Source organism: Zosterops lateralis, assembly GCF_965231275.1.
Source record: "Zosterops lateralis genome assembly, chromosome: 6".
In the NCBI taxonomy this organism is placed as follows: Eukaryota; Metazoa; Chordata; class Aves; order Passeriformes; family Zosteropidae; genus Zosterops; species Zosterops lateralis.
In genome coordinates this window covers 35,736,395-35,752,288 of record NC_139761.1, presented here as the reverse complement: position 1 = coordinate 35,752,288, position 15,894 = coordinate 35,736,395, and the positions used below count along the sequence as shown (strand labels likewise).

General features: G+C 41.1%; 1 protein-coding gene across 7 annotated transcripts in view; it reads left to right on the top strand.

Annotated features, from left to right (window-relative positions):
• The window catches only part of DPF3 (double PHD fingers 3), a gene marked incomplete at its 5' end in the record, with an annotated part of 154,597 nt that overhangs the window by 79,816 nt on the left and 58,887 nt on the right, over window positions 1-15,894 (top strand). For all 7 annotated transcript variants that reach the window (XR_014590339.1, XM_083863045.1, XM_083863049.1 and 4 more), the window contains one exon: window positions 15,432-15,559. Coding sequence is in view for 6 of the 7 variants with exons in the window: in XM_083863045.1 (XP_083719171.1) it covers window positions 15,432-15,559 (128 nt within the window). The remainder of the gene's footprint in view (window positions 1-15,431; window positions 15,560-15,894) is intronic.

Here is a 15,894-nt window from a genome sequence, read left to right as displayed (position 1 = left end):
AAAATATCTCAAATTTTGCACAGTGTAATTCTTCTTGCTTTGTTTTTCTGGCCACTGGGGAGCTGGCCTTCTGTACGTCATGGCTGCCAGGGCTGTGGTAACCTCTCCTTCAAATCATGCATTGCTCTTGCTGGGTGTTACATGTGACAAGCTGCAAATTCTTAGACTAATCCAGCTCAGTGACTACTGAAAGTAAATGTGTATTTTCCCCCAAATGGAATTTGATGATTTTGCAGTTATGGAAGTAAAACACTCATTTCTAGAAAAGCAAATAATATTCTATAAATAGTCCAGTCAAGAAAACAAAAACATTGTTTCTGCTGCTTAACTCCACAGTCATGCTGGTAGAATTTACAGGATTAACTTTGTGTAAATAGTTTCTCTTTCATTTGTAAGATCTGGAACAGGCCACTACATGTATTTTACATTCAAAGTTTTACCAGGAGAACTCTGTTGTTTAGCTAAAATGGCTTGTATGAATCACACAGGATTACTCCTGATTCCTGTGTGGCTGAGCCAGTTTGCATAATTAGGAGAGAGATGCATGAAGAAGCTACTGAGCTTTGGAACCCCTCTGGGTTTTGATCAAAAGCCCACTGAAGGCAAACCCCTCTGGCTCTAGTCATCAGGCTAAGGCAGCAGAAGCAACTGAACAAGATAAGGCAATTTTGGAAGCTGTTAAATCTAGTTTTCTGACTTCTCCTGATCTTATCACTGGGAATGGGAACATAGGCTGCATGTGCAGTGTCCCACAGACACAAGGCTGTTGTAATTTCAGAAGCAGTGCAGCCACTCACTTTTTTCCACTGGTGTGTCATATTAGCTGTATTTAGTATATTTGTGAAAATAGAGTTATGATGACTTTGGAGGGAGGCTGTTCTGAAAAATGTTTTGGTCACTACAGTCGGCCATTTAATTGAAGGGATGAAATGTGCTGTTGATCTCCTCGGAGCCTCTACAGTGTGACTGCAGGTCATCTCTCAGGGCTGGACTTGCAAGATGTGAGGGAGGGCTCAGGCAGCTGACATGGTGTTGGCTTGAAATACTTGGGCTGCTTGAGAGAGAGCTTAATTGTGGTGCTGCCACCCTCTCTGAGCTATCCAGCCCATTGTTTTGCTCTTTCACTGTTCTTGGCTACTGTGTTTGACCTACATCTGGCTGCTAGGACATGTCTTAAGGAAGAGGTTATTCAGCATGTGCCTCTTAAGCTGCCAAGGCCTGACTGAGAATGCTGTGTCTCTAGGAGACACATTATTCCTCCTGAAGAGGTAGAACACTGTGGGATTTATCCCCTTGCTATGAAGTTAACATTGATGTGTCTAAGTAGCCATCAGGATTATTTATTTATGGAATAAACAGATTTAACCTTAAAAGGAAGGGAGCAAAGGTAAGCTCAAAGCTTACCAGAAGAAAGGGCTAAGGGATCCACTGGGGAAGCACCAGGGGATGGTGCCTAGGGAAATGCTGGAACCTGTCAGATCCATTTCCCTCAAGGCACAAATCACCAGCTTTCCAGCATGGGGAGGGGCAGACAGGAAGCTGTATGTCCTGTAGGAGTCTTAGAGCTAGAAATGAACCTGAACAGCTTTCCTGGCAACCTACTGCCCCTTTTCTAAGTAGAGCCAGTAAAAATGCCTGAAAAAGGATAAGCCACATTATCAAAAGGGTTTTTGTGGTGCACAGGTACTGTTCAGATGCAAGTACTGGACACAGGATCCTGGGAAATGGGTATTTTTAATCTAATGCATTGCATCTATTTTGTGTGTTCATATGGGTAATTCTGGGAATTCTCTGGTAATCACATGAAAAAGGGTTTATTGGATCAAGTCCTTAGTCTCATAAGATGCCAAGCTGTCTAACCCCAGCAAAGGAAAGCACCTGATCTTGGGCTTTAAGAACATGAGTGCTCTTTTAGTAATTAATGGGACTTGTCACATGCTTGAAGTTAAATCTACATGTAAAGTACTGGGTTGGACCAGACTTGTAGGTTTGGTACTCAGCATCCTGCACAGTGCCCAGTGAAGTCACTGGCCTACTAGGTCAATGGTATGGTAGGACCTGTGTGCTGCTTTATGGAAGAAAATGTTAGCAAAAACCAGCATAGATATTATGGAATGTAATTATATAAACTATGGTTTAAAAACCCCTATTTGTTAAATTTTATTGTTCTCCTGGCACATAGCAAATTAAATTGATTTGTAGCATGAAATATTTTAATATTTATAGCAGTTGTTATTTTCCTGGTGCATAACATAACAGAATGGGCAATAAATGTTAATATAATGTTAAGTTTCAACCCTTACAAGCCAAGCTTTAAAGAATTGCTGAGAGCAGAATGGAGAGAGAGTATGATAACTTCCTCTCCCACATCCCTGTACCTCTTACCAACCTTCCCTGGTGGAAGTTTCCATTCTTCATTCCCATTCTCTATAGCAAACATTTTACAGCTTCATAATCATCTCATACCTGAGAGATATTAAGTATATTTTTACTAGATTATGATTAATTTCAATATTCCCTGCATTTTGCATTTGATTGACTGTAGTTTATTACAGGTGCTTTATTTTTCAAGATTTTGACACCATTGGTGTTTGCCATAGCATACCTTCTCAGAAATGAACTCCATTGGGGAAGGAGGTTTGATGCAATACATTGGAATAGGTGGATATGGGTTTTATGTGCAATGTCTTCTAGACCAGAAATCTCACTTAGGATGCACTTGGAGCATGGTTCCTCTTAAACAAACCAGTTAATTTAGATCAGGGACCTTAGCTGTTGTAGGTAGGTAGTTCTGATAAAGACATCAGCGAGCAGCAATTTCTATGAGCTAAAGCTACGGTTCTTGATGTAAGAAAAAGGATGAAAACTTCACCCCTCTTGATGGAAATGATATCCTTCTGAATGCATGTGATTGCCCCTGGCAAGTGTGGGGTTTATGTCTTAGGAAAACCTATGGTTATGATTAATATCCTATTCATGTCCTAAAGAGTTGTAGTGAAAATCCTCTTGTTGTTGGCCTAAAATAAACAGCTTTGCATGATGGGAATAAAAGACAAATTTTCAAAGCTCGCTCAGATTGAGTGCTAAAACTATACATAAACAAAGCAAGGGACTCATTTCTTTGTGTTTTTGAGGGATGGTGAATGCTTTTATCTTCTCATGATTTCCTTGGTGCAATGTCTGTAAATGACACAGTTACAGATATGTGCTACTCTGACAAAGTGAGGTTCGTGGTTACAGGAATTTCTGCAGCGATGCTAATTTGTAAGTGATGCTATAGATATATTTGCCGTGTAGTGCTCATTGCCTAAGTGAGGTAGCAGCACAGCAGGTGAACTGGAAACACAGAGGCTATATCTGTGAGTAGTACTATAGACCAGGACAGTATCAGCAACAAAGACACTATTAACTAAATAGAAAGGACTGAGGATTAAGTGCTTTGTGCCTCTGAAGCTGCTATACCAGGGCTGGCACTATAAATATACTTACAGTATATTCTTCCAGGGAGCTTTCTGTTAATATTTGAGTGGGCAAAATAAAAAAAAAATTAACCTCTTTCTGCTAAAGATGATGCCCCAAGTACATCTGAACTCTCAGCAAGTGCTACAGATGGAACAAGAGTGCATCCAACTTTTTTGTTTTGCCTTTCAATCCTGAATCTTAATTAGTTCCCTACTGCTTTAGTACATGCACAACATTTTAATAGTCATAAGGACTTACTCCAATCCACACTGCCATTTCCAAAATTCCCTCCTCCATACCACTAGCAATTCTCTCCCCACCACCCCCCCATGTTTAGGAATAGTGTGAAGAAAACTAAATAGCCAAGCGTGTAGCTGTAGATTGATGAGGTTGTCACACCATTCTCTTCACTGTTTTCTTCCAACCTGCACTGTGCTCTAATAGATGGATGATTGCCGGGGGAGAGAGAGACTTAGCAAATCCCACAGCCAGATGTTCAGGGATGGACACAGTGACCTTCTCAAGGAACCCAGAGGACTATAGCTGTGTCCTTCTGAGGGAGAAGGACAGTCAGGTGCCTCTGGCTGCCTGTGTTTATCTCTCATTTCAAAAGGAGCAGAAATGGACTCAGCATGGCTGCAAGGATGGATGTTTTTCAGTGCATCGCGGGAAATGACCAGTCATCCGTCTCCTCACTGTGGAGTCTGCCTGCAGCCATCAATCTTGTAGCCCAGCATGGCAGCTCCTTTTGGCTTAGTTTGGCTTAGTGTTAGATGAACAAAGGGAAAGCTGAGCAGAAGGAAGGGAGAGAAGAGCAACTATTCTCTATTTCACTTTGTTTCTCCCTTGCAAGGCTTTCTCTCTTCCCCATTATGATCTATTTTCACTGTATTTTTAAAGGTGTGGAAATGTATATTTTCAGGGTCTGGGAGTTTACAGCATTTCTCTATTAGCAGAGAGGAGAAAGGTATTGAAAAGACATAATTCAAGGCCCAGAGATTCCTTTTTTCAGAGTTTTCTGTGGCAGTTCTCAGAACAAGCATGCCCTAGTTAGCTGTAGCTAACAGACAGAGAGAAGGAATATAGTACCTTTCCTCCATCTTGCTGTTTTTCTCCCTTTTTTTCTTGATTCCTTCCTCTCTGCCATATTAGTGTTTTCAGGTGTGTACTTCATCTCTCCATCCCTGTTCTATTCAAAAAGCAATCAACAGAGCCACATGATGGGACTTTCTGGATACAGGTGTGTATTGATAACCAAAGGCACAATGGCAGCTCCTGCTGGCAATCAAGCTCACTTGGGTCAAGTCCTCTTGATCCAAACAGCACTGGGCTGTGCAGGCTTTGCGTGAGATGCCTGACCTCATCCAGCACCTGTGGTTCCTACTGTGAAACCAGAGGTCATGGCAATATCTTCATTGGCATGCAGGCCATCAGAAGAAAACACATTCAGACATGTCTGTTTGCACACCTAGCACTGAATCAGCCGGTTTCAGCACTGAACTCAGATGGGCCAGTTTTTGCCTGAAATATTCAGATTTGATGTACTTTGAGCCAGGCTGAAAGGAAAAAAAAAGTGTGTAAATACACTGCCTGCTGGACTCCCATAACTAGGATCTGCTTTTTTCCCACAGTGAGCTGTTGCTTATTCTGTTTTCCCCTAATATTCTTGCTTCTGGATATCATAACGGTTCATGTTTGTCTTGTTCTGTTAAAGGCTTATGTAGAGATAGCATTGCTCCCTTAGCGCTTCCCCACTGTGGTGTTTGATTGATGCATTTAAAAAAAATGTGTGACTACATTTACCTTTTAATTTTCCTGGTTGATCACAATGATCTAAGCATCAGGCCTGACAGAGCCAGGCTTCCCTCCAGAACTGTGGTGGGAGATTTCTCTCTCCCAGTTTTTACTGTAGGCAAAGGACTGAGATCTCCCAGGCATAAAGGGACCAACTAAGCACTGAGGCAGAGCAAGGGAGCTCTGTAAATACTGGACATAGAGATCTCTGAGAAATCTTTACCTGCTTTCAACCCAAATGTGCCATCTGGAGTGAACAGACTTATGCCAAGCTGGGGAAAATTTATACCATCATGGGCTTAAAGAGCTGCTTTGCAGTATGTGCTGAGGCTTTTTTTTTTTTTTTCTTTTTTTTTTTTCTTTTTTCTTTCTTACCATAAACTTAAAGGATAAACCCTCAAGGAAAACATTTGTTTGGTGAAAACCAGTTTCTCCTCCCCCACACCTTGCATGAGCAGGCTTTAAAAGTGGGCACAAGACCTTTCTAAGTGGGGATATTTCGGGAATTCTTTTATATTTTCTTTACAAAATGGATGTCGTCCTTTTCCAACCTGTGCATTTAATTGTGCCACTTTTGAATGAATGGTCGTATTTTCTGCTACTACTTGTTTTGCTTCCCTGCAAATTCTGAAAAAGACAAATCTTGTTCACGTTGTCATGAGACAGCCTACCCCAGATGGCACATCTGTGTCTCGGGATGCCCTCTGGCTGGCCTGTTGGCAGGCATTTCTGTGGCTTTGAAGGTCACCTTGTTTACACCTTGCCTTTTTCCCCCTCCCTATTCGGAGGCTTGCTGAGCCTGCAGGCTGGGCTTCACCATCTGCATTTTCTCTGGTGCCATTAATCTTCCTGTTTACCATTCTGTTATTAATTCTAGAGTTCACCTTTTTGTCTAAACCCTTTATAGGCCTCTTGAAATTGCTTGCCTTTTTGTGGCAAGAGATCTGAGCATCTCAGAAATAATTTGCTTTGTTCTTTCCCATTTCTGAAAGGATACCTACTAGCATCTCATGCCATTTTTTATTACAAGCCTTCATTCTTATAATAACATTTTTCACTTATATAGCTTCATCTGTTAGATGTATCTGAACATAGGAGTAAATATTATCTTTGTCCTTTGGAATTTGGCCACTGAAATCTGGTATCTGTGGAAATAGTCCTACTTTTTCAGTGTTTTTCTTGGCTGGAAAGAAAATATGTTCAAATCTGTCTTTGTGGGAGCCTGTAAGACCACCTTGCATTTTTGGTGCATTTTATTTAAATGCCTGAATGCCTATGAATATTAAACAAGTCTTACCAAGCCCCAGAGGATAGGTGAAGACTATCTCCATTTGACAGATGATGGAAAAGCAGAGAGCGCCTCTGTTAGAATTTGGCTGAGCATCACTTGGTGGGACAGCAGAGATGCCAAAGGCAGCATCTGGGGTGGTTGGTCCGTATCCCATCCCTAAAATCATTGCCACTTTGCTGCGGCCTTTCTGTTCTCTGTTGGTTTATGCAGTTCAGTACTCAATGAGCCAGGGATGCTGACCCAGGTGTGCCTGGCACAGCTGAGCCTCAGGCACGGCTGTGCTGCTCCCCCGGCTGCCCGGCGTGCGGAGCTTTGCAGGCGGCCCCAGGATAGGGGCTGGGACAGCTGGCATCAGACTGAGCGCTCCTCATAAGCCCCCCCACACCCCTGCTGATGCCTTCGGGGTGAGATGCTGTCTCTGCCTGCTCCCCAGAACTCTGGGTGTTAGAAAGGCCTTGTTAGCAGAGCTGCCGCTCTGTGCGGAGCCAGGCAGAGCTGAGCACAAACCCCCCTCAGTATGGAGCACCAGAATGCGCAGAGCAGGTTCCCAAGAATCTCTGCAGGACTCAGATTGGCTTTGGCAGGTTTATCAGCTCTGGCTTAGTGCCGGCTCTGCTAGGCCTGGACTGAATTAATTGGGATGCTTGTGCACTGCAGCTGAGAGATAACTGCATTACAGAGATTTATCTGTTACTACAGGTATCCCCTCTACTGTCCTCGATAAGGACGAGAAGCTATGCAGAATCTCACAGAATTTGCAGGAAGGTTGGCATGGCTGGCTCTACACATGGTTTATGTATGAGTTTATGTGCAGTACAAGTGTTTTTATTCAGTTCTGTCACATCCAGCTGCTTGCAGTGGAGGTCCACTACTTGTTACCCTTTGCAGAGTGTGCAGTGTGGGCATGACCATCCCAACTGTGGGGAGGGGGAACTGGGGTTTGCTGACAAGTGTCTGGTTAATTATTTAATTCTGATGCTTTGGAGGGGTCAAAATGCCCATCATCTATCTGTGTGAGTGGTTCTAGGTGACCATTTACAAATAGATAGCCCAAGTTACTCTTTTACTCTCAACAGACCAGAAGCCTGTTAGGGTGACACAAACCCCAAAGGAATAGGCTTTTTTACTTACTATTTTCCTCTAAACTGTAGCAGTTATATTGCCTTTGTCCCTTGATATAGTGCCTACAGTGTTGCTGCAGAAGTCGTGGTATAGTGTGAGCCCATCTAGAACACAAATGCAAGAATGACCAGAACACAAATGAGCACTAGAAAAATACTACTGAATGGAGATATTTCAGATATTTCTGAATGGAGACAATTTCAGCCCTGAGGGTAGTTACTTGATCCAGCATTTAGTCTGATACTGTAATTTGGCAGTCTTTGAGAAGCAGGTATGTCTTATTATATGTGACAATGATTTATATCTGTGCTGAGAAATAAATCTTTAGAAAACTTCCAAGAGACAACTGACAAGAGAGCTGTTTTGTTTGGGTTTTTTTTTTAAGAGAGATTTTATAGAGGCATTCTAGTCTGCCAGAGAAATACAGCTGCTTGTAAAGTCCACATTTTGATAGTGCGTTAAACTAAACAATGCTTAACCTTATGTTTAAGGGCCTCTACAATTTTCTGCAGCCCTGTTTCTCCCTCCTGTTGTCTTGTAGCCTCCTGGGATGTATTTTAACTTGGAGCTGACAGAAGCTTTCTATTGAATCCCAGTCTTAGCTGTCCTCTGATATTTCTGCAGTTATGCCCATGCTAAAGACTGAAAGTGTACAGTCCTACCCATATCAGATCTACCTCTGTCTTCACTTTCTCCCCTGTCCTCTCCCTCCCCCAGCCTCATAATGAGATTAGCAGCTTTCCATGAGGAGTGCTAGGGAAACATTGGGATTTTTCAGTCTCCCTGTGCTCCCTAGAGCAAACTTCAGTAGTACCTAAAATTTCAAACATTTGCTAAGATTAATTTCAGAGCTTTACAGGATAGAGAGTCCTTTAAACTATTTTTTTCTATCAAAATAGTTTGTTTCTGTAAAATAAATATTCTCATATTTTCAAGTGGTTTTGCTTCTAGGAGTAGTTATTGTCTTTGGTTGGATTCTTGTTCTCACCACAGCCCAGTTTACCTTAAGAGTGCAATAATATACATGAGGTTTAGATGGGATGAGAGAGGTGGGAGAGACAAAGAATTACTAGAGTAGCCTTACAATCTCTAGTACAGCATGGCTATATTTCAGCTTGGATTAAAAATAAAGTGAATTTGATGTTTACTACTCTCTAGGGACGTTTGTTTGGCTTTATGGACTCATTGTGAGAGTAAGCTGTCCCAGGGGGGTCCCATGGCTAGGCTGTTGGGAGGTTCTGTGGACCATGTTTGTGTAGATCTGTCAGTGACAAGTTTGCTGCAGATGAATGCTGAATTGCAGGAGTGTTGGGAGAAAAGGGTAGGATCTCAGGAGCCATGGAAGATCAGCATTAAATCATAATAGCAATAGCATGAGTATCTGCCCCTGGGATAGCAGGATGTGGTGTAGTGAAAGAAGGGCTTTGGAGATCTGGATCTGCAGGAAGAGCGAAGGTCCTGTCCTGTGCTGGGCTGGCAGGGGCTGAGCCCTGCTTTTAGTACACCTGGTTCTGGTCATTGCTGTGAATGTATCAGTTCCAAGGATCCTAACAAGTCACTGTGCTGGCCATGAACACAACGAACAAGCAAACAAGCTAAAGAGAGTCTGGTTGTGCATGCACAGAAAAGCTACAAAATGCAGCTGTTCACGTAAGGCATTGTCTCCCCATTCTTTCTTAAGGGATTCCATCCCCCTGCCCCCACCCTTTGCACTCTAACGCTATATTTGTGCCTTGGAGATGCGGAGATGAGCATATGATGGATGGATGGATGCTGCTTGTCTGGGTTTTTCACCACCATTTCCCCTGGGGCACTCTGTCTGCTGGCAGAGAGCACCATCCCAAAAGATGGTATCTTTTGCAAACTCGACAGCTAACAGACAGCTTCTCTCTCTGCATATTTCCCCAAAGAAGAGCAGGCTTAATCTGGTTTTTATATGGCATATTTCATTATAATCTTTTTGACTTCCCATGTTCCCAATACGCCATAATAAATAAAACGCTGGGGGTGGGAACAGCAGAGATGCTGAGGCTTCACACTCTTGTGACACTGATAGATTCTCATTTTAAACTGTCATGGGATTTAATTGCTTGCTGAGCCACTGCATTGCACTTTCAGACACATCCTGCCACATCCTCTTAATGAGCTTAGTGGCTGCATTCACTCAGCAGTATTCTGTTTGCTGTGAATTAGGTGGCTTTTTTTTTAGACCACCTATATGATTTTAAAGAGGTAGTGGTTATTAAGGTAATATCTTTGGATTTATCCATCCTAAACAATGCTTCACGGACTTGTAATGTATAGTTTCCTCTGGTACTTCTTATGTTCCAAAAAAACGGCACCAAGAAATGAAAACGCAAGAATCTATGTGCAAAGTCAGTGTTTGTCTAAGAGGGTTTTTGGAAGCTGGATTGCTTTGGTTTGCATAGTAGCTGTCTCTGGCGTGATAGATCATGCTGGAACTCACCCAATAAGTATCTCTGTTCCCAATTAGAACTGGAAATGGAGCTGCTTACGAGTGCACAGAGATGATGGTTTGGGTGGCAGCTGCTACTGTGGAGATGGAAATGATCCATTGTAAAACAAATACATTGCACTGTATAGAAAAAGGGATGATTGTTTTTAATTTATGTTTCAAAGAGACACTGAAAAGTTGCTTAGCTCTCAATGCGTTGTAAACCAAATGTAGTTTACTTAAGGACAGGGATTTGCAGCTATTTTGGCAAATCAGAACTTGTAAAAGCCCACCATTTTGTGGGATTTGTGAAAATGTGCTTCTTTTGGAGGCAGCAATTCAATAGAAAACAGATACAGGAATGACATTGGCATAGGTGTTTGCTCAGATTCTACAACTGAAATCTCAGGACGTTAATAAATAGAGAGGTTGCTGCACTTAGTTTGTAAGCAGAAATATCCATGTTAATTTAATCACTATGAAAGGGACTCTGCCAAGTTAAGAAACATAAATTTTAATTATAAGCACACACACATATTTGAATTATAATATATGCACAATATTTAGCTGTGACACCTAGAATATGATGGTTTACTAAAACAGGAAGAATTACTAAAAACCTTTCTATTTTTCACAGATGATTTTTGTTGATTTGACATTTCCATTTTGTATCATTCTAACTAGTTGTATCTGCTACAATAACCATGTGCTATTGTATTTGCGGTACTAATCAAAAGGAAATTTATCAACAAACCTTCTTAAATTTTTCATATAAAAGAGTAAGCTTTTAATTATAATGACTTTACTGGTAGTTATTACTTGTAATAAAGATTATATTCTCTGAAATTGTAACGTTTGAAGAAGAGCTTGTGATACAAACTAGAAGTTACAAAGAATTTAGAACAATTAGTGGGTAGCAAATGCTATTAGCTACATTTAAAAAGGATTTGAATGTGATTCAAAGATTTAAAGACACATAAATTCTACATGAACATCTGAGAAATTGATTGAAACAGTAATTACATAGAAGCAGTAAAGCACCTGGAAAATTATGATATAGGAGGTTCTAACCGACTACATTTTTTCTTACCAAGGAAAAGCATGCCTCACTACTTCCTTAAAATTCTTTACAGGATATGTAAAGAGCTAATAGGTAGGGGAGCTTGACAATTTTCTTAAACTTTATGAAGACCTTTGTAATGTCTCCAAAGAGAAACTAAGGGTTTTGGAATAAAAGATAATGGAAGAAAGAACTTTCATTGTAGATAAAGGCTTATGGCTGGTGCATCAAAGTTTAGTGCTTGGTCCAGTATTGTATAATACAGTAATGAACAAGCTGCAGCATGGGATTATCTTGTTTACACATACTATGAAGTTGTTGAGAGCAATCATGGCTGGGAAGGTCTGTGCAGAGCACTCTGGGATGTGAATGTGCTTGGGGAGTGGGCAGAGGGTTGAGCATTTTAATATGGTACCTGTGTGTTTGAATGTATTCCTTACGGGAAGTTCTTGTCCCCATGAAAAGATTCCTAATTCTTCTGCTTAGTGAGTAACTTGGCCATTGAAAGACACAGCCTGAGGAGTAATCTAAAGAATATTGTACTTCATTTCTTTAAAGGGGGGATGTGGTTTCATCTGAAAATGCCAAATGCAGTACTGGTCCATCTTGGGAAGACTGGTGTATAATAAGAGGAATTTCAGAGAGGTTTGTCAGGACCATATGGAAAACTTCCCACAGCAGAGTAATAGAAAAGATTGTGGCTGTTTATCCTTGCAAGGAGAGGAATTAAAAGAAATTACAAAAATCTTGGTAAAGAACTTCTATTTTCCTCAGCAAACACAAGGGGGCTGGCAATAGATAAAGTGAAACACTCCTTCTTTCAAACCATAGTTTAGCTGTTGAACTCTATCAGGTGGGAAGACACAGAGGTGAAAGTGTATCACAAGTCAGAAAGGGCTGGGCTACTTCTGTGTGTTTTCAGAAGAGACAGATTTAGGATAACTGGAAGGGATACTACATTTATATCTTAGGATGAAACACAGTATTAGGGTAGAGCTAAGTTCTTTTGCATTTCTCTCTTGACAGACATTCATAGCTTCTTCTGCAGCATGTGAGGTGACTGCATAGTGTGGTATAAGCAATATCAAAGTAGAGGCAAGCATGGGGTCACAGCTTAATTTCTTAAGCCCAGAAGAGTTCTCCCTCTGGCCTTGTTTGAAGCTTCAGGCACTGGCTGGTACCTTCATAAGCAGGACAGTGAGTGGAACAGACCCCACCTTACTTCCAAATAGCAGTTCCTATGGTCTGGGGAAAGCCTTGATCTTTCACATGAAAACTACATTTTGGTTTTTGAGTTGGCTCCTCTGTTTTCTTTAGGGTACTGGCATAAAAGATACTTTTCTTGCTTTTGTGGGAAAATCATGGATAGTTAAATAGGAAAGAGAAAATAAGGGATTTTGTGAAATGAATTTAATGATCCCTGGTAGTGTTTAGCTGTTTCTGTAGGTTAACTGAACTACCTTTTAGATTTTAGAAAACTTTCATCTGTGGGAATTCAAAAAGTGGTTTGGAAACATAATTTCCTGTCTTCGTTACTGTACCCTTTACAGACTAGCCATCTTCCAGGAAGGATTGAATTAATTACAAAGACTGAATTCATTACAAGGAGTTGTCTTTGGACCTCTGAAGGTTTTTATGCTGTAAACTTTACATTCCAGATAAGAAACTGTCTGCTTTTTCCCACTTTCCAGAGCTATTGAGGAATTAAAGTGCATTCATAGAAGCTACCAGTGGAGAAGAAAATGAAGAAGTTGAATGCCATCAAATGGCTGTCAGCTCACTGGGAAAATGGGAGGCAGACACTGAGTTTATTTTCACTGGATGCCCAGCTCACTAATTTAACTTCTTGGTGATTCAGTCTCCCTATCAACTGTGAATAAAAATATTACCTTACAACGCCTTGTCAGTGGGATGTTAAATTTAGTAATTAGAAAATGCTCTGAGAGTTTTGGATGAAAAGTCCTCCTGGAGTGTTGTTGGGAAGTAGCAGTGCCACACAGAACAACCATGCCTATTAAAGACAGCTTCCTGTTTTGACCTTAAAACCTACCTTTCCCTCTTTTCAAACTTAGTTTTTGATATCTCTGGAACAAATGGGGAGTAGTTCCACCTTCATATATGTTCTACTTATCTCTCAGCCTTTCCTTGCTCATTTCCTTTTGTAATGCATTCATTTGCTGGATGTATTGGTATCCAGAGACAGGCATAGCTTGTCACAGTGAAGACATGTTTGTTTCCAATGCCCTGGAGCTTGCTTGAAGCTTCTTTGCTTGCTGAAGGTATGATGACCCCTTGGGGTTTGCAGTCCCTCAAGGTTCTAAATACAGAGCAAATGCCCTTTTGCACCCAAGAACAGGACTTTGAACCCAAGCCAAGTTCACATCCAGAGATGATTATGGAAGTTCCTCAGTGACTTCAGATTCAAGCATTGGGATTTACATATAAGTCAAAAATCCCTTCTTTCTATTGAAATATTTGGATCCAGAGGGAGGTCTACGAACAAGGAGTTCATACAGGGAAATTCAATCTCTATGATTCTCTTTTGACTTTACTGTCTTTTTTACAGCTCAAGCAAGGGAGAAGTTGGGGAAGGGGCCATAATAGGGTGGGTATGCAGAGCTTAATGCATAAAACAGAGGCCTGATTGAATAGAACTCCAAGTGATGAGAAGGGGGATCAATTCACAGTTGACCCTATCCCATTGTGTGGGTTGTCCTGGGAGTTTCCTTTAAAATCCCAGTGGTTTGGTTTTTCTGCATGGTTTGTACCCAGCCTTTCCCTCCATGAATAGAATAGCTTTTCCTGGAATTTTTGCTGGATTTTCTGTGGTTATTGGCTGAGCTCTTTCACTTCAGAAGACTGGAGCAAGTACATTGTGGAACTACTGATCAGGGACGCTGAATCATTTGCTAACCTAAAGTTTTTCATCTATAGAACAAACATATTTCTGGGATACAAATGTCCCCCCAAAACAGATTATACTTTACTGTCTCAGGTGGAAGTGTTCATTCATTATTTGGTTTGCAGGAATGATTTGGGACTTCAAGAGCACATGAATTTCTGCCCTGCAGAATGTAAAGCTCATGGCGATAGAAAGGCAGGGAGCTTCAGGCAGACTGGTGAACTAAACACAGTTCTAAGGCATAAGTAGACAGAATTGTGAATTAAGAACACTAGATGCTGATTTTTAATCATCATTCTTGTACGTTATTACTTGTAAATATACCGGTCTAGAGAAAGGAATTCATTTTAGAAGGAAAGGAATATCAAGAAAACCATACATGGCAGTGTATGGTAAAGACATGCAGGATGTTTCCCTGCCAGGGCATTGCTCTCAATGAGCCCCTGTATGAGTGGGGTAGAGGCTAGGGTCTACAAAAATCCCTGGATTATTGCCCAGGTATATTTTAACATCTTGCTAAAGTTAACATGCTGGATTTGTCTGTCTCCTGCACTGCCTCATAATCTAGTGGCAGCATTTGAAAGGGGAATAAGGCTTTGTTCCTTGACTTCTCCAGCAAGTCGCATCAAACTTGCTCATAAATCCACAGTGTCTTTGGAGCTCTATCCTCAGCCTGTTCCTGAGTCAGCCTGTGGCTCTTCCTGCAATTACTGCTGTCTCATTTTATGGGCAAGATTCTGCACTCATAACTATGTTTCTTTGCTGGTATTGCCAGCTGGAGCCAACTGGAAATTTTAGTCAGTATTCCAGGAAAATTCAAGACACATCTCTTTGCTTTTCAATGTAAGGTCTCAGCATTGGCCCCCCACACAAGCTTTCTGTTTTCCCACATGTGGAACATGCCCTGGTGTTGGAGAATGAGGATTGAAGCTATGCTATATAAACTGTGCCAGATGCTAAATTGCATTAAGCTACTTTTCTTCTTCAGGAGATCTGATTCTTCATAGTTGTTATTTCAGTATCTTAAGAAGTCCTGGTTTTGTTCTTTATTTATTTGAAGCATAGGGAGTTACTCAAAGGAGAAGGATTTCCTTCCCTCCCCCCCTCCCCCCAATTTATTTCCTCCTGATAAAATACATCTAGACTTTTTTTCCAGTAAATAAGCACAGCAAATTAAAAGATAGAAATTAATTATATATGGAACTTTTTTAGTGGTTAAGTGAACTTGAAGAGCTCCCCTTCAATACAGAAACAAGTTTGAAAGTCTGTTCATCATCTGCTTGACATCTTGGTACTTCTTGTTAGCTCTTTGGCAGAGACACACAGTGAGTGTTTTGTTTTTCAGAAGTTGATCTTCCTCTGAAAAAAGATGGGTTCACCTCAGAAAGTACAACTCTGGAAGCCTTGCTGCGTGGAGAGGGAATAGAGAAAAAAACAGACACTAAAGAGGAAGACACTATACAAGAAATCCAGGTAAAGGAGAGCCTCGTGCCCTGACATCAGGGCTGGATTTTACAATTTGTCTCACAGTCTAGCAGTCTTTTGCCCTGTGGTAGAACAGTGTATCTGTTGATTGTTGTGTCATTCTACTGCCAAAATGTTATCAAACCTTTGTGCTGCACTGTAATGCTCAAAATGATGTCAGTATCTCACACACTTCTCTTGCCACAAGAATCTTTGTTGTTTGGCTGTGTTCTGCAGAGGTCCTGTGTTGGAATTTATTTTGCAGCACTATGAGATAATTACATTAAAAACTGAGAAGCTGAGGTGGATCCCAACTATAAACTGAATTTTAATGGTTCACATTT